The sequence below is a fragment of the Psammomys obesus genome, unplaced genomic scaffold (assembly GCF_907164565.1).
Source record: "Psammomys obesus unplaced genomic scaffold, mPsaObe1.curated_primary_1811, whole genome shotgun sequence".
Taxonomy (NCBI): Eukaryota; Metazoa; Chordata; class Mammalia; order Rodentia; family Muridae; genus Psammomys; species Psammomys obesus.
In genome coordinates, this window is record NW_026585504.1 from 62,119,511 (window position 1) to 62,146,329 (window position 26,819).

Here is a 26,819-nt window from a genome sequence, read left to right on the forward strand (position 1 = left end):
TGGTTAACAGATCTGATCAGTCTGATCCGTGGTGACCTAAATCGTGTTCCTTCAGTGGTGGACCGTGGAAGGCCGTGCCAGTTTGCACACACCCGCTCTGATTCCAAACATCAAAGTCTGTTTTCTGGATATTTATCATAAGAACGGTGTAAGGTTTTCCTGTTTACCAGCCCAAGATTTTACCAACAAAAATACCCTGGCCTGACTCTGGAATAAAATTGGAAGGGTAGTTACTGACATCTTCCCAGGAATAGAGTCATGGCCATTTGAGCATGAGTTCATGAGGAAAGATAAATTTACTTATCCTCAGTTTAAAAGAGTCCTCTCCCCACTATGTGTTCATGTGTGTGGAAGCCAGAAATCAGGGCCCGGTGTTTTCCTCTGGTCTCTCTCTGACTTGCTTCTTCACGAAGGCTCCTTATTTTCACCTAGTGTTCACACATTCAACCTGGCTGGATGGGCAGCAAGCAGCAAACACACACCTGTCTCCTCCTCCCCAGCCCTGAGATGACAAATGTAGACCAGCCAGCTCAGCTCTGTTTGTGGATGATGAAGCTCCATCACCGATTCTTAAGCTTTCTAGGTAAGTACTTTTTGGTTCATTGAGCCATTTTCTTATTCATTCAGCACTCACCAAGCAGGTCAATATTACAATATACGTGTCTTCTTGACATTAGGAAATTCACTCAGCAAACTTCAAACATACCTCAGCAGTAGCCTGAGCTAGCCTTTAACTTGTGAAATTAAAATTAATAAGTTATTCTCAAAAATACCTCACACTGTAAATTCAAATACAACATTGTGACTCAGATGGGATGAACACTTTTCTTATTTCTGTAGCAACACAAAGCACAGCATCCATGAGCGCAGGCTTCTCACTTGACTGGAGCTGTGATTGAACCTATTTACTTCTTAGACACATAAGTGTGGATGAGTTACAAAGTTCATGAAACTTATTTTCTTTACGGATTGTGTGGGAAAACGGATGTCTCCAGCCATGTTGAGATTGTTTGATAAAGTGTATAGAACACTTAGTATATGCTTGGCACTTTATGCAAATTTTAAATAGAATAAGTTCATTCAAATCTGGAGAGAAAAGATAGTTTCCCGTTGAACATAGTGGCATACGTGGGGTGCAGGCAGAGGCAGGTGAATACCTGTGACTTTGAGGCCAGCCTGGCCTATGTTAGTTTGAAGCCAGCTAGAGCTACTGAGTGAGGAGATCCTGTCTCAAAACATCAGAACACCAAACCAGGTCAACATAACAGCATGACATATAATAACATAACATAACATATATTTTTTTTTAAAGGAAAGGAAAGGAAAGGAGAAAGAAACTACAGTTTTATTTTCATGTTATCTTATTTCTTTTTTTACATTTATTTATTACAATTTATTCACTTTGTATCCCAGCTGTAGTCCCCTCCTTGTTCCCTCCCTATCCTACCAACCTCCCTTCCTCTCCTCCCATACTCCTCCCCCAGTCCACTGATAAGGGAGGTCCTCTCCCTTTCCATCTGACTCTAGCCTATCAGGCCGCATCAGGACTGACTTCATTGTCTTCCTCTGTGGCCTGGTAAGACTGTACCCCCTTCAGCAGGAAGTGATCAAAGAGCCAGCCACTGAGTTCATGTCAAAGTCAGGCCCTGTTCCTCTTACTAGGGCACCCACTTGGAGACTGAGCTGCCATGGGCTACATCTGGACAGGGGTTCTAGGTTATCTCCATGCATGGTCCATGGTTGGAATATCAGTCTCAGAAAAGACCCCTGTGCACAGATTTTTTGCTTCTGTTGCTCTCTGTGTGGAGCTCCAGTCCCCTCCAGGTCTTTTTGTCTCTCCCATAATATGCACAGTAATGAGCTGTTATGGAATGCAAAGTTTCCCTGCTAAAAGCAGGTCTTAACAGCTGGTACATGTGTGGTTAATTTTTTAAAGCACTCCTACATGAGAGTGAAGGCTGAGAAGAGTGTGGGGGGCAGAGAAAGCAGAAAAATGTGCAGCTGTGGGCAATGGGGGCCCAGCAAGGCTACCCAGGACCGCAAATCATGTATGCAGGAGGGACAATAGTTACCTGCTGCTGTCTTCTAGTAAGTGGGTATCAGCGGGGAGTTAGACCTGCATGTAGGTTGGTACTGTGCCAGTGATGAGTATAGAATCTAGCAGTCATCAGTTCTGCTGGAGAATTCCCAAACCATAATGTAGAGGTCAGTCATCACAACTAAAAGGTCAGTTCACACTTAGGAAATGCTGGTTGCTGCAAAGAGGCAAAGGTTGTCAAGTGGCAAGGAGAGAGACAGAGAAGAGCTCATACATGATCATAAAATAGAAGCCATGTGCCTTAAGGACCCAAGAGACATGGCAGGAACTCATTTATAGATAATTTAAAATATTTTTGTTTTTATGTGTGTGTTCACTTGCTTTGTCTTAGGTGGCAATGTACATGGCGGTTCTTGCAAAGGCAAGAAGAAAGTGTCAAGTGAGCTGGAACTGGCATTACATGCTGGTATTACACTGTATCTGGAGGAGCAAGTGCTCTTAACCCCTGAAGCATTTCTCTAGTCGTGTATCCCCAATTTTAAAGCCATTATCTGGTGGAAAATGGCTCGAGTGATTCTCTACCTGTTAGAGACCAACGCCTAAGTCTCACCTGAAGGGTGATGGCTTGACTAATTCTCCACAAGGTAATCAGCCAATGCTTAAGTCTCCTCATTCTTGTAACCCTATAAACATGATCTTTAGTAGGAGTGTCTATGCTGAGCTGAAGTATTCACACAGGAACTTGAATACCACGTTTTGAACAGTATCCCATCTTTTCACACTTTAGAGAACAACAGAGCAACACAGACTCCTTGTTGTGTTTTGAATGTGAAATGTTCCCTGTTGGCTCACATATTTGAATGCTTACTTGGTCTCAGCTGGCAGCACTGTTTGGGGGGAAAAGAATGTGGTTGTGGAACTTTACGAGGTGAGACCTTGCTTGAGGAAGTACACCACTGGGAACAGATTTGAGGGTTTGTAGGCTGATCCCACTTCTTACTCTCTTTCTGCTTCCGGACAGCCAGCCAGGACCCCATACTCCTGCAGCTATACCTTCCCTGCCATGTGGAAGGGTAAGCCGAAACTTCTTTCCTAAGTTGTTTTTGGTTGTGGTGATTCATCACAGCAACAGCAAGCATGAGTACACTCCTCCTTGATCTCTGTTTGCTGAATAAATAGTTCTCTTAGAGGAAGTGGGGAAAATGGACTTGCTTTCAGAGATCTTTAAAAAAGGTTATGTATTTGTTTCTGAGTTAATACTCTTGATGGTTCTCACTATAGAGTTGTTAGTTTCTCCTGGGGATTTACTTGAATATTAAGGGAAATCACTACGTAGGAAGGTTGCCTTTAAAGTTTCAGGAAACTCTTCAGAATTTGTAAAAATGCATAAAAATCACTGGAATGCAACTGAGACAAAAGTGTAACAGGTCTTATCTGGTTCCACAGTCCCAGAACATAAAGTACAAGGAAACGCTCCTGAGTGTTTCCTTTGTGTGGCACAACCCACTCATGAGAGCCCCGCAAATCACAGAGAGAACAAGTTTCCATCTTCCTATTAAACATCATGTTTTCATGTGAGATCCACCAGTACTGTGAGGTGAAAGTGGTTCCAGACAAGCAACTTTCACATTACAAACTGTATTAAATTAATCAAAAAATAGATAAACATTGATAATGACCATAAACAAGAAAATGATAAACAGTAAAAGGTAAACACTTTTAAAATGTTACTCAAATAGACATTCAATAAAACCACATCTTTCAGACAACATAATTAATTATTCGCATCATAAAAATCTTTAGTGGTTGAAATCCAAAATATTGATTAAAAAGCTTCAGTTGAACTTCAGATCAGCCTAAAAAGAAACCCCCATCTTAATAAAATAGGCAAAACTTTTCTTGAAAACATCACAACCTATTTTGTTTAAAAAAAAAAATGTGTTCACTATCTTTGAAAAAACCTAAAATGGGTCTTCTGGATGGGGTATCTTTCTCATATTAAATTGAATCTAATGGAGCAGAGAAGACACAGTTCCAAAGCACTGAAGAGAAAAGAGGGAGAACCAGCCTTAGAGTCAGTCCCAGGACCACTTCTCAGACTCCTGGGCTGCTCAGGTGATGAAGCAGAGAGTGGCTGGACAAATTATTTACTTTTAAATTTTCCTTCCTACAATGTCCTTCAGAGGACATTGTAACCCAGTTTCCCCTAAGGACAGATTTTTAGCTGTGAAAACACATTATACTACCTTGATTTTTCTGGGCATCAGAGTTTGGTTTCAGACTTTGAAACGTCTTCTGAGAGATGCCTAGTGTGGCCTGAGAACGCACTCCAGCTTCCTGACTACACTGCCTGCCCTCTCACGGCTGAAACTCCTCACAGATAAGATCAGTTTTCATTCTCAGTTACTGACTGCTGCAAGTTGACACACTGGAGGATTTGGTACCTTTTGTGCCTTCCATTTAAATGAAACACCATATACTGCTGTTTGTGAATTTGGGGGGAAAGGGCAAAAAATACAAAAAGATTTTGCTTCTAATTCTTACCACAAGGGCTTAATTAAACATCAACAGATGAACTGAGCAGGCATGGAATGCTAAGTAGACTCTGAAAAAATGAAATAATTCAGATTTTTGTTCTTATAATGAGAATGAGAATTGACTTTACTGCACTGGGAGTTGAAAGTAAAAGGTCTGAGTTTTTAAAAAAGCTTTCTCCACCAAGAGAGCAAAATGCCACTCAGTGGCATTGCATTTGTCTAACAAAATTTCTTTATCAGAAACTATAATTTAATATTTAAGTATCTAATTTACATGTGACAAGATATATTCAAAAAAGTAAACTGCAACTAGAAAACTATTAACCACTAAAAACAATACCAAACACAACCCAAACATTTATAGGAAAGCAATTTCTAGACTCTGAACTGGAAACAAAAGGGTCTCATCATATTTGGCTCATTAAAGAAGTGTCCATTGTAGCCTGTAAAAGAGTATCCACTGTAATTCATTAAAGTTTACCCTTTGTAGCATGAGTAACATATAAGATAGACTCACCGTCTGCATATGCACACGTGCCTGTATATTTATATATATGTATAATATCGTGAGACATACACTCGCGTGTGTGGATATAAAGGTATTCTATCTACTGACAACTGCCTGAACTTTGGAAGGTGCTGAAATCCACATTTCTACATAGCCTTGACTCATTTAATAATGCCTTTTTTAAAAACAGAACTTTATGTAAAATACTCTGCTTTTGTTTATTAACTGAATATTTTCTTAAGCATAATAATAGACAATGAGAGAATTGCACTTATTATAAAGATACATTGACACGTTAGATTGCAGCTCAGCCATCAAAGATCAGGGACTGTGGTACTGATGGTACGTTATGTACTTTATGCAAAGGTGATAATGGCCATTGAAATCAAAAGTGAGGGTAACTAGTCACAGAACAAAAGGGGAAAACGGAAGGAAACATGCACTATTCCTACTTTAATGTGAAACTAATTTTTTTTCCCAGGAAACCAACCCTTGAACTTCCCTTTACAATGAAACACCTTCTGCACCCTTGGCAGCACAGCAGCAAGGACGTCTGTCTTCAAGTTCTAGTTCACTGTCTGAGTGTGCTGTTCCAGTTTCATCTCCTCAAGCTGCCCTTGGAATTCTGGAGCATCTACAACATGACAGTCTCTTGGTTCGGTTTCATTGAGCCTCAATATTCCCTCAGCTCTGTATAAGTAGTGTCCATTATTCTTCATCTTCCTCTGGTTCCTGTGGCAGCACAGTCACTACTTCCTTTAGACATTCACTGAAGAATCTGAGTATTGTGCTGTAGAAATGATGTTTGCTCTTGTCAGAAACATGATATCCTTCATCTGGATAGACCTATGGCATTGAAGAAAAAGGTAAAATTAAGTTACTGTTGGGCTGAACTAGAGTTGACTCAGACTATCCTACCTACAGCTGCCTTTTTCTCTCTCTACCCTCACAGCTGCTGTTAGAAAAAAAAATGGTAGGGAACCTCCTGTGATTACCTGCAAGTCTCTAATACTTGCTTCCCAGAGGAAAGGTCTCTAAACAACCAGGAACTAAATCTTGTATGATGAAAACATGTTAGCTGAAAGGCTGAATCTTTCCCATTTCTCTTTCAGCATGAAAATCAGAGAGCACCTGATTTCAAGCAACTACAATGGGATACTCATCAGCCATACTTAGCATGGGGCCTCACTCCTTTCTCTGAAACCTGTAAGAGAGATTTTTGCTTAGACTCAAGAATCTAACTCCCCATCAAATCCCTTGTGTGGTGGTTTTAATGAGAATGCTTATCATAGACTCATTTATTTGCATGCTTACTCACAGGTGAGTGGTACTATTTGAAAAGATTGAAGGAAGGCATAGGAGGCGTGGCCTTGTTGGACTAGGTGTGACTTTGTTGAAGAAAGTGTGTCACTGGGGTGTGGTTTGAGGTGTCAAAGTCCATGCCAGGCATAGCCAGTCTTGTGTGTCTGTTACCTGCCACCCTCTACCAATGGAGGGTTAAGCATCCTAGCATTTAGCATCGGGGAGAACAGTTGGAATTTTCCAATCTTGTTGCAGCCTACCTTTCAGGTGTTTCCACTAATGTATTTTAAAATTCCTTGATTTGTAGCTTTCTTTGTCCTGCTCCTATAAAACTCCATGACTGGTTCCACATTGGTGACCACGGAAGCAGGGTAAACCTAAATGTCCCCGGGGCCATGGTCACTCATATCTTGGCTCCAGAGTAAGGAAGCTCTTATTCCCTGTAAGTTAAGAGCTTTTTCTCTATTAGCAGTGGAGAAATCTCTGCCATCTGCCTCAGATGGTACCAGATTGCATTCTTAGACTTTCCATTGGGGTAGACAATGCTGTACAAAGATTTACCAGTGCTCACAAATATATTAGCTCATACACAGAGGAGGAAATTGCTATTAAGAGGGCTAAGGTAACCCTATATAACTTGGTGTAGAATTTCTAACCACTTCAAACATTCAAACTTCTCCACAGTCACTGAGTTATAATTCATCCATCAGTCTTACTGAAGGTTTAGTGGAAGATGCTGTTCCTTTTGAGAACTTTTGTTCACCAAGACACACACAAAAAAAAATCATTTAAATTAGGGCCTGTTGCCAAAAATAGCAGACTCTTCCATGCTCATATCTCTTTACTGAAAGTATTTACTTGGGAAAATGTGCAATTATGTACCTTTTCTTATACATCATAAAAGTACCCACAAATATTCTGGTTATTATTACAACCAAGGGAAAATGCTTCTTTAAGATGGGTCTAAGGAGTTGAAATGCAAGGAGAAAAGGAGGTACTATTTCCTGTCTCTGAGGAAAGTTAGGGCACTATCACTTGCCTTGAGGGTATGTGAGGAAACAGAAAGATTCTAGCTATAGAAGGCATAGAGGTATAAAATGTCAACTATTAAAGAGCTTTTCTTTAAAAGAGAGGCCTGGGGTATTTTGACTTCATACAGGGCCTGTGGGTACTTTTTCCCTGAGATGCTTTCTCCCAAAATCGCTCATCAACAGACAAGTGCAGCTGTGGTCTAAACAGGCCTAGCTACAGCTCACAGCAGCTGAAATCGTGGGGCTGGCCATGTATTTCTAGTTTTGATCCTGTGGAGAGCTATGGAGTCCTGAAGACTTCAACCCAGATTTCAAAGCACAGCATGACAGGTCAGTTTGTGTGTGTCCAAGTTAATTCCCATAACCAACTCAGAGGTTAATGGCCAAAACTGAGAAAAATGAAGCCAATGAGAATCCAGATATTAGTCTAGAGATACAAGAAATGCAGATTGCTGGCTGAGGCACTGAGCAGAGCCATCCTGAGAAAGCAGACACATGAACTCTATCCATCAGGGATATGGGGACATGTCTGATCAAGCCCTTTGAATTCATGTCATGTTATTATATCATCTAGATGATGAACACAAAACTGTAATATTTGATCTTCTGTTGTCATCGAACTTCCACTATGTCCTGTGGAACATGTACCCACCTGTGAATGTGTACACGTACACACAGCCACAAACACACGTACACAAACACACACATAAACACAGACATACACATATACACATATATAAACACACACACATTTTTAAAAGAACTGTTTTACTTTCCCATGAGCTCTTGCAATGTGGCGCTTCATTGCCACAGACCCAAAGCCACAGGTCTTACTAAGACCTCCAGAATCTTGAGCCAAAGTCATTGTCTCATGGATTTCCAGTTGCTTATCACCAGGATTTGATAGGAGTTTATAAAGCTGAGGATCCAAATATGTATTTTGAATGGTGGCTTACCTGAAGAGTGTAATTCACCCCAGCTTTTATCAGATGCTTGATCAACTCTGCTGAATGTTGGAAATGAACCTTTGCTGCAAAATATTAAATGATAATATTTGAAAGAAATGAATCTATTAGCATCAAAAACTTTTAATATATTTTTTCAAAGAACATAAGTGTCCTACATATACTGTGTACTCGGAAGACCTGCCACTAATTTCAACTAGAAAGCTGTTATGTAGAATAGTAAGAGCCATTACTAACGTAAATTTAATTATCCAGTGGCATTCTGTGCATGTGCGTATGTTTGTGTGTGTGCCACTGTGTGCAGATGTGCATATGTGTGTTTATGAGTGTGTGTGGAAGTCAAAGGCCCACTTCAGATGTACCCAGGTGCTTCCCACTCCTTATCTGAGACATGGTTTCTCATTGGCCTGGGACTTTGACAAATGAGCTGAAAGAGCTGGACAGCAAGTTTCATTTTTTTTTTCCACTTGAATCTGTCTAGCATCTTACTAACTAACACTGATTACAAACGTACATCACCATGCTTGCACTTTATATTTTACTTAGATTCTGGGGATCCAAACCCTGATCCTCACAGTGGTGAGACACCTCCTCAACTCTGACATCATTTAGATATATATTTGTGTGAGATAATTTATTTTGTAATTAGTTATATATTTTGTTCTTGATAAACATTGAAGGCAATGAATTTCTTGCTTGCCATTAATGCAGTGGATTATCTGCATATACATATTTAAGGAATTTAGACTTTAGACACAGCTTGACATTACTACTCTGCATTATTATTTTAAATTAGAAGTGGGCAACTGTGAGATGATGCAGCAGAAAAGGGTGCTTGGCAGGAAGCCTGATGACCTGAATACATTACTGGGACTCATATATGGTGGACAGAGAGAACAGACTTCCAAAAGTTGTCCTCTGACCCTCAAACATATACTTTCATAAGTATATGCACACATACATACACATACTAAATAAATATGTAAAAAATGTACTTAAAATTTTATATTAGAACTGAATTTCCATGTTGAGAAGAGAGAGTGAAGTGCTCATTATTCAATGCTAAATATTTGTTGTAGAGCATGCTGCTTTCTCTCCCTTCCATCTTTCTTCAGTCTCAATGTAAGGCTCCAAAGCTTTGGAATACACAACTCAGGAGCTCTATGTTTAGTAATGGTTTCATCTGAGTTAATTATGAAAACTTGGGCCTGCCACTCAAATCTTTCTGTGCTATACTTTGCTTTAATTCTGTCTAGGATTTTCCACTCTGAACATACCTTCAGATTTCCATAAATAACTTTAAGCTAAAATTTTTTATCTGTCTTTGTCAAGGACAGCCTTATCAGTGGTCTGAGCCACCTTAGTCTCTTACTCTATGGTGCATAATAGTCTTACTATACAACAGAAGGTAAACGGTCCAAATTTATTTATTTTAAATATATTCAAGATCTTTCCTGTTAAAATGAAGAAAAAAAATCACCAATTCTAAATACTATAAATTTCTTAGTATATGTGTGTGTGTGTGTGTGAGTGCCGATTTATGTGGGCAATGAATGACGTAAAATGATCTCTTATATCACTCATGTGATTTTTGTAGGAAAGACATGTGGGGAAAAAGACGTCATGTCTGTATTGGGTATGACTGAAATATAACCATACAAATAAATTGTTGTGGGAAGAGTTAGAGGGAGGAAAGAAAGGAGTGGAAGAGAGAGAGGGAGAAGGAGAGAGAGAATATGAATGAATGATGTATATGAGCATATAGGCATACATTAAGAGATCAGATGAGAACAACCTAGGGTGCCAGTCCCTGCCCTTTACATTGTCTGAGGGAGGGGCCCTGCTTGCTGCTGGGCACACCAGGCTGTCTTCTGTCTTCACTCCCATCTTTTCTTCGGGTCACTGTGATTACAGGTGTACACCACCGTACCTGGCTTTACTTGGATTCTAGGAATCTGAGCACTTGCTCTCACTGCCCACCAAATAACTTTTCAGTTGATTGTGTTCTGCTTTGTTTTCAATGCAAAGTCTGTTGTGTGCTATTTGTCTCCTTCAAATGACTAAAGGAACAATAAAGTTTAACTGAGTGAGTGCATGGATTTGTCATTTTTCTAGGCCAGAATAGTGGCATAAGAATGTCATTGAACACTTGCAGGTCAGCTTGCCTCTGGGCTATCGTGAGTGTGGACATGTGCATGTGTGCTCTGTACATGAGTATTGCTGGCATCCCTCTGAACCTCTGTAGAGCATCAGGGATGTGAAGCACCTGGCCTGGAACTGAATCAAACAGGACTTACATCAATATCACAAACTTAGTAAAAGGAGTTCAAAGGGTACTAAAAACTTCTAGGGTGTTATCTGGAGGTAAAATTACTTAACTTTAAATATAGTTGGTTCACTTTTCCCAGGTTTCATAGCACAAGGTTTAAGAACGACAGCACCCAGAACAAGTTCCCAGAGAAAATTTTGTTTTCCTCATCAGTTACCTCTCTAATATACTAGTTAAGAAAATGATAGTATACTTAGGACAGTATTTTTCTGCAGAACAAATAAGACATTCAATGCTCTTAGTCATTCTTTGTCATGTGTCAGAGCACTAATTGTTGTTAACAATTAGTGACATTCTATGAGTACTGTTGACATATGTGGATGGTCTTAATACTTTGACATCCTTCAGAAGTATGGTGCTCTCTGCTGCTGTGTCTTTATGAAATACTGCTATTAACTAAGTCATTTTCTGAATACATTTTCCATTGCCAGGAGAGCAAAGAGTTTCTATGTTGGCTGCAGCAGGATTTCTTTTCTTTTTTCTATTCTTTTCTTTCTTCTTTCGTTGTTTTCTTCCTTCTTTCCTTCCTTTCTATGTATATTTCTTTCTTTCTTTCTTTCTTTCTTTCTTTCTTTCTTTCTTTCTTTCTTTCTTTCTTTCCTTTTCTTCATTTTTACATCTTAAATTGTAAGGAGAGGCTTGTTACACACACACACACACACACACACACACACACACACAAGAACTTTGGGGATCAGCCATGAGCTACTTCATGAGGAGTCCATTACTATTTCCCTGTGCCTGGTTTTTATATCAGGTGGGACACAGATTAACACATGGCTCTCATATCTCAAAGCCTCTTAAACTAATTTTAATTAAAAACACACACATAATGCAAACATGGAGGCACCTACAGGCATATTTCCATATACTCAAACAAATACACCACATTCATTGATCTGAGTCCTGATTTAACCATATATTAACATTAATATTTCTTGTTTCCTAGTCAACACTAATTCTGATGTGTTCTTTGGTTGCAATTGGCTAATGGCTTCTCTATTCAAGATTGCAAAGTTACAGACAAAGACTCTTTGTCACAACAGAAAGTGATATTGGATAGCACTACCTTATTTCCTTCCCAATTCCTGTCAGACATCTCATTCTCCATGTCACTTCCTGTGCTCTTTTTGGCAGCTTAATAGGACTTCCTGAAAACCCATCCTACATCTAAGATGTGTTCCTTTGTAAAGGGACAGCCTCCATCAGACAGGAGCAGCAAATACAATACTTACTATCAGCAGTCCCGTGAATTATTAATATATTTTCTTCTTTTAGACCATGAATGTTATGCAGTACACTGGATGCCTGTAAGAAAAACACACATATCTGCCTATGTAGAGACATCTAAATGGAAGGAATTAAACATAGTCTTTATAACAAAAAAATGCCCTTTGCCTTTTGTTGTTAATTTTGTATTAGTTACCTGGTAAGCGCTTTCTTCCTTTGATGGCATACCAAGGTACCGCTCAGAGAAAGCTGAGGCTGTCACACAAGGAAAAAAGATAAAACCAACATCAGAATAAGCAAAACATAATATGTTTCATTATTTATTTATGCATTTCAAATGTAATTGTCACGCTCCAATAAAATCAATTACATCAGGGAGGTGATAACTCACAACACTCTTTAATAACACATGATAAATGAGCTCAATTGAGTTTCTCAGCACTGGGACTTTCGTTCCCACCAATCAATACTTTATATTAGATCTGTCTGTAGAACATACTCACCATACAACTTCATGTCTGAGATGGGTGCAACCACTGTTCCACATTTGAAAAGCTTTTCATCTGATTTTAAGATCATTGATGCAATATAGCCCCCATACCCCTGAGCAAAGGAAAAATCATAGTAATGATTCCTAGTAATATTTGTACAGTTAGATCACTGCTTAATAATACACACATCCTAATACCTTAAAGTATAAGAAGGAATACAAAAAAAGTCACAGTGTACTTATGAAAATTTAAGAGCTGTTTAAAATTTTATACAACAGGTCATTTAATAACTAAGTAAAATATAAAATTAATTATGTATCACAAAAGTCATAATTTTATACCACATATGTGGGAAATGCTCCAAGTAATTTGAAACAAAGGAAATAAAATACTCTTTATATATCATTTTAAGGCAAGTTGGTGTGTATTTTAGTAGAATACCTAATAATGATGATGGATACGTACAATTAGGAAAATAAAGTAAACCACTTAAGATATAGACAGCAACTTTACATTCCAACTTCTTTGCAGGGCTTGGGACTGTCACTCCAAAGCGTGACTCTAGAAAACCAAAATCTGCTGCATTGGGCACATAAGCCTCTTTGACATAAGGATAAGTTAGATGCAATTTTGAGAAATCACAGAGTAAGGCCACACTGATTGCTTATATAGCAAAGTGTTTTATGTGCAAGCATAAGATCCCAAGTTTGATCTTTTATAACTTAAGTTTAGGAATCCTCAAAGCTGAGTATAGTGGTGCACATTTAGATTCCTAGAGTTTGGAAGGTGAAGACCTGGGGCTGGCTAGCCAATGAGCTTAGCTTGCTTGGCGAGTTCTAGGATAGTGATATCTTGTCTCAATAATCAAGGTGGATAGTGTCCAAGGCATAACAACTTCGATTGTCTTCTGATTTCTCCACGCATGTACACATGTGCAAACATACGCACCTCTCCACACTTAACACAAAGAAGAAAAGAAAAAAAAATCTGCCAGTCATAGGACAGACAGGATTTGTCTGGTTGTCAGAGATCTGTATCTATAGGGAAATCTCTTGATAAGCATATCTCCTCTCTGTACCAGGAAGACGAGATGCCTACATTCCTAAACTCTCATCAGTGGGAAAGGCACCAAGTAAGTAGAAGAACAGAATGGGGAGAGAAAAACAGAGAAGGAGGAGAACAAAAGACACAGATAAAGATGAGAGAGTAAGGGTAAGGAAGAGGGGATGCGGGAGAGGGAGAACATGAAGAAGAACTGGAATGGGAGGAGATAGGGGTGGTGAAATTACCCAGCTCAAATTTATTTTTAAAAGCAATCAAACTGCTCACGTGGGTGCGGGAATGGGACGGGAACGGTACTGAGGTAGGTCAAGAGAATAAGTAGAATAGGAGCAAAATCTTGAAAAGTGTGCACAACATGAGAACTCAAAGTGTACTCATGTTTGACTCCTGACAAAAGAGCAGATTTTAGCTGTTCTTTCCACAAAAGCAAAGCCAACGAGGAGGAAGTGCATAATGATGTCAACTCTCACTGCTACACTGCAGGAATCATTCTGTTACATAGATGTGTGACACGATGTCATGGTATATAAGCCTTAACTATACATGATACTATCATTCAAGGGAAAATACTTAGCAAAAATTTTATAGTAAACAGTGTAATTCAGTATATTGGGAATTTTTTTTTTTTTTAACACAAGTATCTCTCTAGCCCAAGCTAGCCTCCAACTCATGATTCTCCTGCCTCAGATTCCTGAGAGGTAGGATTCAGGTATATTAAGATCGTTAAACAAATGTTAAGGGGATGTCTGAGATGCTTTTGAATATTTAAGCTTTTATTATATTTTAATTTTGCTGTGCTTTCGCACACACTACACCTGTCAGCATGCTGGGTCAATCATGTGGAAGTCAGGATGACTTTTGGAGTCAGTTATTTCCTCCCACAGTCACAGGAATTAACCTCAGGTCATAGGGCTTGCAGGAAATCCCATTGAGCCATCTTGCCAGCTGCTAACAGCTAGCATTTTAAATTGTAGGTTCTCAACATATACTAATACAAAAACAAAAACAAAAACAAACAAACAAAAATGCCTCAAAGAAATGTCTTCCTGTACCCCTAGACTCATGGACTAAGACAAGAAAGAAAAAGTCATCTTCAGCAGAACACCCATTTGATGACAGCCTGGGCCTGGGAAGAAGCCCCAGCCAGGGTTTCCTGGCTCAGGTCAGGTGCACACATCCTTTGCTTCTTGCTTCATGGGAAGCTCTGTTTCACTATTTTTTTAATATGAAAATTTGGGACGTAATGAAGCTACATTGATCTTTAAAACTTAATGATAGTGAACGGTGTAGAATTTAAAAATCAAATCCAAAAGTCTGCTTTAATTTGATTTATTTCAGAGAAATAACTTCTGTTTTTAAAGGAAAAATCAACACTGTCAGGAATTGGAATAAATTGTTTTAATTGCTCAGTATCTTCTCAGTCATTTAATGTTTATTCACTGATGCAAAAGTTGAACCTGAAAGAGCTTTTGGGAAAACAGACTCTGGAAATAAGAGTAAGATTTAAGCTGTGGCAAGTTAGGGGAGCTGCTGGGTTGAATTATCAAAACAGTTTGCACTTTAGGCAAATTCTGAGTGTGAGGCTTCTCATATTGACCTGCAGCCAATTACAGACAGTTTGAATTTGATGAGGAGGAAAACACTCAGCAGTTAGTTCATGGTGCTCTGCTTTTACTGTGCCAGTGTTTGGTTTCCCACAATCAACATTCTTCCACTCACTGAAATTTAATTTTTGTAATTTCCACTTGTCAATCATTCTAGCATTATGCACAAAATGTCAATTGAGTTTTAAATTATTTTAAAATTTTATTGACACCAAAATGTTTCCTCAGAATTTTTTCTAATTCATAAAGGTGATATAAAATCCAAGTTCAATTGACAGAAGCATTTGGAAGGGCAGAGAGTAGGACCTAAAATGTCCAAGACTTGTGCTTTCATGGAATTGAAAGACATTGTAACTATACTTATGTAAATGGGGGAAATTCCAAGAAAACTCAAAAAAAAAAAAAAGACTTCTGTAGAGGAATTTTAATCCAGCAACATGGCTTCTCTGGCAAGGGATAATATCCAAGGACCTTCTAGGTCTATATGATCAAAGTGTAATGCAGACATGCCCCTAGCACACAACTTTCATCCCGAAGGAAGCAGCCATGTTTAGAAGTGACATCTATTTGAGGGGCAGATAAAATTATGAAACTGAGCAAGGTTTAAGAGAATGAGTTGAGGTAGGATAAACCCAACTCTCATGAGAACAGAAAAGAGAAGCTACTTAAGAGAGCACTCTGTGAAGGAAGAGGGTTTGTCTACTGAGATTTTTATTGGGCGAGTTTTACAGAGAGAACATAGACACAGGTGAAGACACAGCAACCTAGGAAATGAGGAGACCGAAGATTAGAAGACATTGCCAGAATTACTTCGAGGCCAGGCAACGCAATTCAGTGGGAAGTGAGGAGAAGCCAGTTTGAGTCAGTCAGCCTGGAGAGGAGTTTGGGACAGAACCAGGCAGCGAAAGTTCAGAAAGAACTAGAAAGGCTTGGGAATGGTTCTCACCTCATCCTCTAGTCCAAGGAAATAAAAACACTTACAGTCTTCTATAAGCCTAAATCTACATATTTTAAAATTTTGCATAATATTACTTATAGCACAGAATGAATATAAAAATATGATCCTAAAATAGCACATAAAGAAGGAAGGGAAAACTCTATGTGAGAGAGATGGAGGAAGCCTTAGAGGCAAGTAGTAAAGATGAATATTGATACAACTATGGTTAGGGTTGGGGAAATAGATTCCCTTTCTTCACTGATTTACAAAATAAAAAGGCACCACTCAGCCAATTTTTATTTTAAGCAGAACTACAGAGAGAGAGAGAGACAGAGACAAATAGAGACACACAGAGAGAGAGACAGAGGCAGTCAGAGACACACACAGAAAGAGAGATGGGGGGGCTCTTCAAAGACAGACTGCAGCAGTGGGAGCAGGTGACCCAAAACCTAGAATTAAAGATTGTCTGGAAAAGCCAGAAGAGTTCCATGCATGGCAGTGAGATGGGTTCCTTTTCTCCCTCAGAAAGGGCTGGTTTTAGCTATTCTGGAAGATTAGATAATCCAGACAAAGAAATGAAAGCAGATTCTCTCACAAGAGTGACAGCCCACTGCTGACCCTAGAAGTTTGAAAGTTGCTCTGAATGCTTCTCCTGGAATCAGGCATCCAGTCTTTTGTTTTGGAGAGACAGAAAGACGAATCATGAAGTCAGCCATTTTAGATATTTAAGTTAAAGGATATTGATACACCTAAACCCTCTTCGTCCTGTCTCTCTCCCTGCCTGGGATCTGTCTGACTCCAGGTCCTCAATATGATCAAATTATTACATGTATGCTTTCAACTCTCAAATGATAAGTGAAAATACATTTTAAAAATTCATATTTCACCACTAATACAATTTTATCAACATGTATTTCTCTGCATTGAATCTGTTACTTTGATATAATTCCTTGTTATCTTCATGTTACATGTGTATATGTGTATTTTTTTTGTGTGTGTGTGTTAGTACAGTTGCTCTTTCGCCCTGTTACATGTGCAGAGATTGGAGAACAATATTTGGTATTGGCCATGATTTTCCAATTCTTGGTCACTACTGAATAAGCCAGGCTAGCTCTCCTGTAACACGTTAGGGATTTCCCTGTCTCTACTTGCAGTCTCAGTGTAGGAGCAATACGGTTACAGATGTGGGATTCGCATCCAGTTTTAAATCAGTTGTAGGGATTTGAACTCACATTCTCACTCTTATGTGGCATAATCTTTGCTCCCTGAGCCATCTCCCAATTCTGATTGTATACGTTATTTTCACAAACCCCAGAAATGGCTTGAGCTGGCTTCAAACTTAAATAAATCCTTTTGCAATTAACCAGATGCAAAAGAGAAAATACTGGTTTCCTCTCTGTAGGTCAAGTTGAATGCACCTTATAGTCACTCTTATGTAACCATGAGACCATTGCAGAGAAACCACACTCCCTGATTCTTACTCTTGCTGGTCTCCTGCCAGCAAGGTCTTCTAGCGGAAGCTGCACACCTCACTTTCTCCTGGAAAGAAAGTGCAGCAGCTAAAACACTGGCTGTGCAAGACTGATAACCTGAGCACAAGTCCTGGAATCCCTGATACCCAGCCAGAAGTCGAAGGAGAGCACTGACTCCACAAACTGTCCTGAAACTGCACATGTGTGCATGCGCTTGTACAAACATATACACACACCAATAATAAACAAAAATAAATGAATAAACCACTGCCTCCGTCACTCAGCGTCGGCTGCCTTTCTGCCTCGTAGATCATCTGATATTTTATTGCTTATCTTTCATTTATTTATCTATAATAACTAGAAATTCAATAATGTGATTTTCTTGTGTGCTTTATTTTTAGTCCACTTAATTCTACGAAAGATGATTTTATTTTTAAATTTGTGTATGTTTGGTGAAAGGGGTAGTGTGTATGTGTTCTAGTGCCTATACAGGCCAGAAGAAGACATTACCTCCCCTTCAGGCAGAGTTACAAGCAACTGTGAGCCCACTAATGTGGGTTTGGGGAATGGAACCCAGGGCCTTTGCAAGAACACTGTGCATTCTTCACTCCTGAGCCATCTTTTCTGCTCCTCATAGTTCTGTTAAAAGTACTGGGTACTGCGTACACATGACTGGTCTGAGTGTGTTAATCAGATTCCCTGTACTGTGGAGTTATCACTGTAATGCTGGCTACTAGAATGATGTTTTAAAATTCTCACTTTTTCTCATACAGGCTCAATTCATATAATTTTTTTTTATAAGAAAACGTTTCAGAAAAGGTTTGATTCAGGACTTTTCTGACCTTTCACAAATAAAAACGTTTATCTCAAAGAATAAAATTAAAAAAAACATGATTAAACATTTAGGTGAGGTGAGGTTAGGTTCTACTGGGTATCATTTAAACTAACTTCATTTCAAGCCTCAAGTTTAATTACTGAATAAAAAACGCATGGTCTACATCTGTGCAGGGGATATAGGTTATCTCCATGCATGGTCCTTAGTTGCAGTATCACTCTCAGAAAAGACCCCTGTGCCCAGATTTTTTGGTTCTGCTTTCCTTGTAGGGCTCCTTTCCAGGTCTTTCTGTCTCCCCCTTCTTTCATAAGGTTCCATGGCAGCTCAGTCTCCAAGTGGGTTCCCTCGTAATGGGAACAGGGACTGCCTCTGACAGGAACTCAGTGGCTGGTTCTTTGATCACCTCCCCATGAGGGGAGAGCAGCCTTACCAGGATACACAGGAAGACAATGCAGCCAGTCCTGATGAGACCTGATATGCTAGGGTCAGATCGATGGGGAGGAAGACCTCCCCTGTCAGTAGACTTGGGGAGGGGCATGGGAGGAGATGAGAAAGGAAGGGTAGGATTGGGAGGGGATGAGGGAGGGAGCTATAGCTGGGATACAAAGTAAACAAATTGTAGTCAGTAAAAAATAAATTAATTTAAAAAAACACATGCTTAATTATAACTTAAAAATATGGCTGCTAACATTTTTCCATCTTTCTAATAAGCCAGTTAGGAGATAAAAAAGAAAATTATCATTCATAATGACATTAAAATAAAAAAATACATTTAATGGCTAGGAGCCAATATTAGAGTTATATATACATATGTGTGTGTGTGTGTGTGTGTGTGTATGCATGTGTGTATACACATATAAAATAATATTCTAATATGGAAGACAAAAGATTTACAAAACAGATGAATGTTGTTTCTCAGATATTTTATTTATTCTCAAAGGAAGTTATTATAATATAACTTGGTAAATTTTTAATTTAGACTTCCAGCTGGCAAGCTGACATGAGTTGAAGAAAGGACATATCTCTACAAACTGGGCAGGGAGGTGTTTCATGACATCTTGCTCTTGCATAATTATCCTTCAGAATTGTAGAAACACAAAACAAATCAATACAATTCTTTAAAAATGATAAAAATACCCAGTGAAATGGTGGAAAGGATGAGGATGCTCATCTCTAAGTCTGCTGACTCAAGTTTGGTAGAAAAACCTGCATATACATGACATGGTATACACACACACAACACACAGACACAGATACACACACACACACACACACACAAATAGTCTCTTGGGATACAATTAATAAATAAATGGTAAAAAGAAAGAAAACAAGAAACATGGGAAAAGATTAATGAAAGTACAGATGTATGATTCACAGGAGATATGTGCCTATATTAGTTTCAAAAAGTAAAGATGGAAAATTGCTTTTAAAATATAAAATTGTATTATTATTAACTGTACTATCAGTAAATGATCATATAAGATTAACATCAGAACTGATAGGCATATTACACCAGGGATAAATCCAGGGAAGGCTGGGAAATTAATATTTATGTATTTTGAATTTCAGTGTTAAAGATGACTTAGTGAATCAGTGAAGCCAGAAAACAAACTGATCAACTGTTGGAAACTAAAAGTGTAAATCCTGACCATGCATTACAATTGTTTTGTTATCTCTTCCCTACTCAAGCCAGACAAAAGAAAAAATAAATCATGGGATATAGACGGCCATCAATAAATGATGAGCAGACACATCATCATAAAAGTTTTGAAACCTGAATGGTGAGGCTGGCTCACCTGCTGCTAGGCAGTTAACCACAGAAAGCACTTCCTCTTCTTGCAGAGGACCTATGTTCAGTTCCCAGCACTAACATCAGACACCTCAGCATCAGGGGATCTGATGTCCTGCTCTCGATTTTGCAAGCTCTACACTCATGTACACATACTCCTCCCTCCAAATACATCCAGATAATTACAAGTAAAATAAACTTTAATATGTGTGTCTACACAAAAAGTGCATATACATAAACTTTCAAACTAATTTATTCATAGGCCAAAAAATTAAACAGAACCCAAATGCCAGTAATTGGTTGAAATAGATTATCAACTTATTTCATAGGCATAAGATGAGATACCAAGGCTACACAGTGATACCAAAGAAACAACAAAAAATGGATTTACAAAGATGAGAAAAAGAGAAAAACAACCTAGCTAATTCAGAAAAAAAGGAATAAAGAAGGAAAACTGATTAAAAATAATCTGATAACACATATATAATAAATATAATAAATAAGGTATGTAGATCATCATGACTTGAAACACAGAAGTCACCAGAGAGAGAAGACTTACTCATCTCTGAGTTTTGTTTGAAAAGATGCATGTCATGAAGGAACAGGTTGAAATGTGTACATCGTTAGGACTTTTAATAGGCAAACAGCAATCGAAGGTACACCCAAAGGTTCCACAGTAGAACGCTTCCTAGTGTGTGCAAGGGCTTAGGTTCAGTACAGAGCACCACAGAAAGAGTGAGAAAGGTGAAGGTTTCTTTTGCTCTGTTGTGGTTTTGTGAGTGTGTGTGTGTGTGTGTGTGTGTGTGTGTGTGTGTGTGTGTTGAGTATTCCACCCAGAGCCTCATCCATGCTGCTGCAGTGATGTAAATTGTCACTGAGTCACATCATCAACATTGCATCATAATATATACAAAATATTCATCATCCATAAAGATCAATAGAATCTCAACAACAACAAAAAAGCTATAATTCACCAGAAGATAGATTCACTCTGAACTTGCATGAGCTTGAAAAGCGGACTGTGGAAACTGCTCTAGGAAGAGGAAACTGAATAGTTGACTCATGGAGTGGGATATCTAACATACCTTTCGGGCACTAGGAATTAAATAAATCACTAAAGAAGTTTATAACTAGAGAATCCATGATGGGCACATCTAAGTAAATGGAATGTGTTTGATACTAACATTTCTAGGCACATGTAATATTTCAAAGTAATTTCTTCCTGAATTACAAATCAACTGATACTTAATGTGACTTCAGTAATTCAGTCAATGAACTGACCACGACTCCATTACAATTATGGGTAAAAACAGAAAAATGTCAACACTGTTTTCCTATAAAATAATAAAAATAATCAAAATAAGAGCAGTTCAGAGGAAACAAATGTTCAGCTATAAGACATAGTCAGGCTAAATTTTAACAACAATGCTAGTTGAAGTGACTCTAGCTAGGTAAGTAACTCATGGGGTGCTGTGTCACAAATGCTTTCATCTTAAAAACAGACTGCCAAAATTGGAAAAAAAAATAACTTAAATCTTAAGATATTTAACTTGCAACTACAGAGGAAAATACATTTTTGAAAGTAGAAAATAATGACAAATGCAGAAACTGGTGAAATAGCAAACAAAAGAAAATAGAAAAAAAGAGCAAGGAAGCTTTTCTCATGGTTCACTGTGAAAAAAAAAACAAAAAGAGAAGGAGAATTACACAAGAGGGAGGAAGCAAGAATTTCAAAGAGGAGCTGCCTGTCCTCTGCCTTCAGAGTAGAGTAGCACAGCCAGAGGAGGACAGGCCTGTGCTGAGTGAGGAGGGCTGCTGAAGGCTTCCTCGGACAGCCTCCTGCCCCCCACTAACATGCTTTACAAGCTGCAGGAAATGGGAAGAACGCTTTCCAAAGCACAGACTCAGAAAGAAAGAGGCCCGACTGGGTGGGGTAAGGAGCACCTGCAAGGATACCAGTGTTTGACAGAATACTCAGCAGAAGCAGAGGATCACGACTTAGAGGCTTACAAAGGCTACACAGTGAGACCATCTCCCAAAGGACAAACCAAACAAAAAAGGAAAAAAGGAGAAGAGAATGAATGAAATAGAACAATCTTTATAATTTCGTGTAGTTGTTACATTTAAACAGTAATGCAACTGTGTGTGTATGTGTGTCTGCCTGTCTGTCTCTCTCAGTATGTGTATTTGTGTCTGTGTCTCTGACTCTGTCTGTCTCTGTCTCTCTCTCTCTGTATGTGTCTGTGTTTCTGTATACGTGTGTGTGTGTTTACCTAGAAGTCAAGGGTCAGTGTTGTCCTCTGCTCTCCACCACAGAGATTCTCACTGAACTTGGACTGCACTGATCAAGAAGGTTCCTATCACCTACAAGCACAGAGATTAGGGGGCGCAGGCCACAACACTCAGCTTTTATATGGGACCTCAGAAACAAACTCAGGTTCTCCTCCTTGTGCAGCAAGTACTTTCCCTAGTGAGTCATGCTCCCAAGCCCTTCGCCCTATGTCTTTCTCCCTCTTACTGATCATTTCTAATACCACACATCAACTATGCACTTGAGAAATAGCCATCCAAATGAGTGACTGAATTGACACAATATGGATTATGCTCTTTTAAAGGGTAATATAGAAAATTGAAGTGCAATGAACAATGGAATCATATGCATATATATGGTATACATATAGGTATGCGTGCATAAATATCTTCAGTATTTCTATTTACCTTTCCAAAAATGCTTAATCTTTTGGGATCAATATATGGCTGCTTCAGTAAATATCTGAAAGAACAAAAATACATAAATATGTAGTTATATCTTCTTGAGTCAGTTGCATATCTGAATTTATGATGCCCAGACAGATATAAACAAACTCATTCAAACATTTCCTAACATTTTTAGAAGTGCTTTACTGAAGGGCTGAAGTGGGCACAGGTGTGAGGATATGAGTTCAAGTCCCTAGAACTTTCATAAAACCAGGTAAGTTAGTATGTGCCTGTAATTGCAGAATACCTTCAGCGGGATGGGCGGTAGAGACAGGAGTGTTCCAGAAGCTCATGGGAAAGGTAGACTGATGTAGAAAGGGGTGAACATCACGAGTCCCTGTCTTAGGGTGAAAAGTGAGAATGGACACCTGGGATTGTCTTCTGATCCCACATTTGATGATAGCGTGTGAGTATGTGCATATATGTATATGACCTCACACACACATACAAGTAGAAATACTTCAGTACATAGGCTTTCCTTACATGGAAGGCCTGAAGAGCCCACAGTTCAGGAGTTTGTCATCAACTGTGAGCTTGTTGTAGATGTAGACTCTCCAGGTGTACCCCTGGCCTGGTGGGTAGGCCTCCTTACACCATGCCTGGATGATCTCTCTACACCACAAAATAATGAACGTCCCCATGCTACCTTTCATTCCATCATGGCAATTGTAATCTTGAGATGTCAAAGAATTAGAAATAATGGTTGATGAGATGGCTTAGCAGGTAAAGCTGCCAAGACTTAGCTACCAAGTCTGGTGATCTGCGTACAGTCTGCATGGTTGAAGGAGAGAATTAACTCCTTCCAGTTGGATTCTCACTTCTACATGTGTGAAACAGCATATACTCACCTACACACACACATACACATGCACACACACAAGCACACAGTATAAATTTTTCTCCAAAAATGTAGTAATAATTAAAAATATATAATTAATTATGGACACACTAGAGATTTTTGTCAATAAGTGATATACTAGTAAACTGATTCTCATATTTTCACTCAACGTAAATTCTAATTGCAGAGAATAAATATGACTATTCTTATATGATAGCACTAAGGGTTATAGATGCTTGAAAAAAATGCAGGAAAGCTACACGTTAAAGTCAGAAAATTGGTAGAGCTACATTTATCTGTGACATTTCTGAGAAAGTAATGTGCCCCAATACATAAATTTTGCAATAATATAGACCAACAGGAAGATATGAACTGACTTACTTTACAGCTGCTACTTGGTCCTTTGCTTCTACAGAGCCTATCCTTCTGTGAATCTCCTGCAAAACTTTCAGGCCCTGAAATCCACTTCCTCTGCCATCAAATCTTGCTACAATGACATTATCAGTGTCGATAAGAACTGAATCCCAGTCAATGTGGAACTTATCTGTCACCATCTGGCCTCCTGGTTCTTCATCCCTGGAAATGTGAGCATACATGATCAAAAGAAAGCCAACTGGCAGTTTGATAGAAAGTTTAACTTCCATGCTAAGTAGCTAACCAATTATGGAAATCACCTATACCAGATATTAACATTTTGGTTAATTCATGAAAAGCCTACAGGTTTATTTTTGAAGACAAACTATTTTCCCTGTATAAAGTTTTAAAAGAAGAGTCTCAAGGATGAGGAGAAAACACCACTTAAGACTGCACAGCTGAGTCGGCTCTAATTCATCTTTCAAAGAGAAGAAATGGAGAAAATATGTGGTCCCTTTAAAAGGCTTTTCTGAAGAATGACTGTCAACTTGACCGAAGTCTATTTTTATTGGCTGTCTTCAAGCGTGTTGTTGAAATAAATGTCTTACCTATGGTTTACAAGGGTTGAAGGGCCTGACAGAGCGTTAACTCAGCCATGGAAACGTCATATGATTTAACAGGAAGTACATAACCTTAAAGAATCTTATACTCTGAAGGAAATATGGCATTAATATTTTCTGAGGGTTTTCTTCCTGTGCTGAACTCTCACTGAAAGCTTAAGTAAATGGTAAAGGAAGAAAATGTTTTTCAGCCTTCCAACTGACAGCCAGAAGAGGAAGGGGAGACACAAATGTCTGAAAATTTTGAAAAACAGATGCCAAATTGACAGAGAATTTACAAAGCTCAAATCCTTTCTCCACAGGGGAGGTTGCCTGATTTCCCACTGCCATATTCACGTTGTGTTTAATGTTTTATTCTCCAGAATGTAGAAAATGAAGAATGGGAGGTTCTCATAAAAATCACATTTATTGCGGGGGGGGGGGTGCCTCAATAGCAGAAGTCTTGTCTAACTACTGGGAGGTCCTTGCTTTATCTCTAGCATACCTCCACAAAAATCACCATCATCATGCTCCTCACCATCATCATAATCATCATAAGTATTGTCAGGTCCAGGAGAAACTCGATTTTCCAGAATTCTGGCAATCAGATGAAAGCCAGCATTTCTCAGACCTTGTAAAACCAGTTCTCTTCTTCCCCAAAGAGCCATTCCCCTCATCACTGGCAGAAGGGACGAAAGTCTATCTGTGATACTTATTAACACGCCAAATCACATGTTGGCCTCTAAACTCCTTCAGTATCACAAGTAATTGTATCACATTTCAAAATCCATATGGGCATTCTGTCTTCTCAGCTCTTCTTGCCTCCTTTGCTACCCTAAACATCTAGCTGATCATTCTTCTTATAACCCTGCTCTTTCAGCTATGCCTTCTTGTTTGTCCCTCGTTTTTTATCTGTTTTGCCTAGGCTCACTTCATCTTTCTCTTTTGCTGCCTTCCTTTATTTTTCCTCTCTGATCTGTTCCTGCTTCTCTCATGGTAAGATCCAGTCTGCTGGGATTGTTCCTTCTACTATTTTACTTCCTTCTCTGAACTCTTCCCTATATCCACAATAAAAACCTTCCCCTTTACCATACCATGAAGGGGTCATGTCATCAGTTTATGTCACCATCATTATCAGTAACACCAATACTATCATTTTTATTATAACCCTCATCCTCATCATTACCATCACATCATCATCACCCTTATCCTCATCTCCATTTAGTTTATCCAGAAGCAAAATTAGGCACATATTACACAGGAGGTCACCCATGTGATGGATCTAAAAAACATATAAACACTTCATTCTGTATCTCTCCTTTGGGACTGTTAAATCTCAAACTAGGTAACAATGGTTGAGATGGCTATTTAATATATCAAAATGGATGCCTCCAGCCATGTTCTTCTTGCATTCCTCAGTCTACCTGTCACAGGGCCCTTCTGGCTGGTATATCCTGTCCCTACCTTAAAACTCCCCAGCCCAGGGATTGGGCTTAGCTTCCCTGTCACCCAACTGCCTTTTCCTTTATAAACCCACCATTTTGGTTATTGGCCTTCTGGCCTATGCTTTACACTCTTGGTCACACTCTTGGCCTAGATCACACCTCTTGGTTGGTGCCTCCTCTCCTCTTTACCTTTCCCCTTTTCCTCACATGGCCTAGCTTAGTCTGGACATGTCCACTCTGGGCTAAGATGTCCCTGCCTCTGCCTATGCTCTTTCTTTTATCTACAACAAACTTTCCCCTCCATACCTAGGAGCAACCATGTCCTTTATTCATTCATTCATTCATTCATTCATTCATTCATTCATTCATTCATTCATTCGTCTGGTGATGAGACATGAAACCAATCATTTCATTTTTTTTAAAATTTCTTTTTGTCTCCATTCTGTAACCAGGACTGCATTCCAAGAATCCTTTCCTCACAATGCACTCTTCAAAAGAAATGCACCAGAATGTTTTTCCTCTACCATCACATACATGCTCTCAGAGAGTTACAAACATACTACATAACACTCATCAAGAGGTCACCACTTTTGAAAGAGAGAGAGATAAAGAGAGGAAGAGAGGAAGGAAGGAAGGAAGGAAAGAAGGAAAAGAAAGAAAGAAAGAAAGAAAGAAAGAAAGAAAGAAAGAAAGAAA

At 38.9% G+C, this 26,819-nt stretch overlaps 1 protein-coding gene across 1 annotated transcript in view; it reads right to left on the bottom strand.

The window, feature by feature from the left end:
• Positions 1-1,357: 1,357 nt before the first annotated feature.
• Positions 1,358-26,819, bottom strand: part of Dpp10 (dipeptidyl peptidase like 10) — a 706,326-nt gene continuing 680,864 nt past the window's right edge. Inside the window, exons 20-26 of the mRNA XM_055601904.1 lie at positions 24,107-24,301; positions 22,849-22,903; positions 12,444-12,543; positions 12,137-12,195; positions 11,946-12,018; positions 8,373-8,446; positions 1,358-5,929 (exon numbers count right to left, since the gene is read on the bottom strand). Of these exons, the coding sequence (XP_055457879.1) occupies positions 5,792-5,929; positions 8,373-8,446; positions 11,946-12,018; positions 12,137-12,195; positions 12,444-12,543; positions 22,849-22,903; positions 24,107-24,301 (694 nt within the window). The 3' untranslated portion in view covers positions 1,358-5,791. The remainder of the gene's footprint in view (positions 5,930-8,372; positions 8,447-11,945; positions 12,019-12,136; positions 12,196-12,443; positions 12,544-22,848; positions 22,904-24,106; positions 24,302-26,819) is intronic.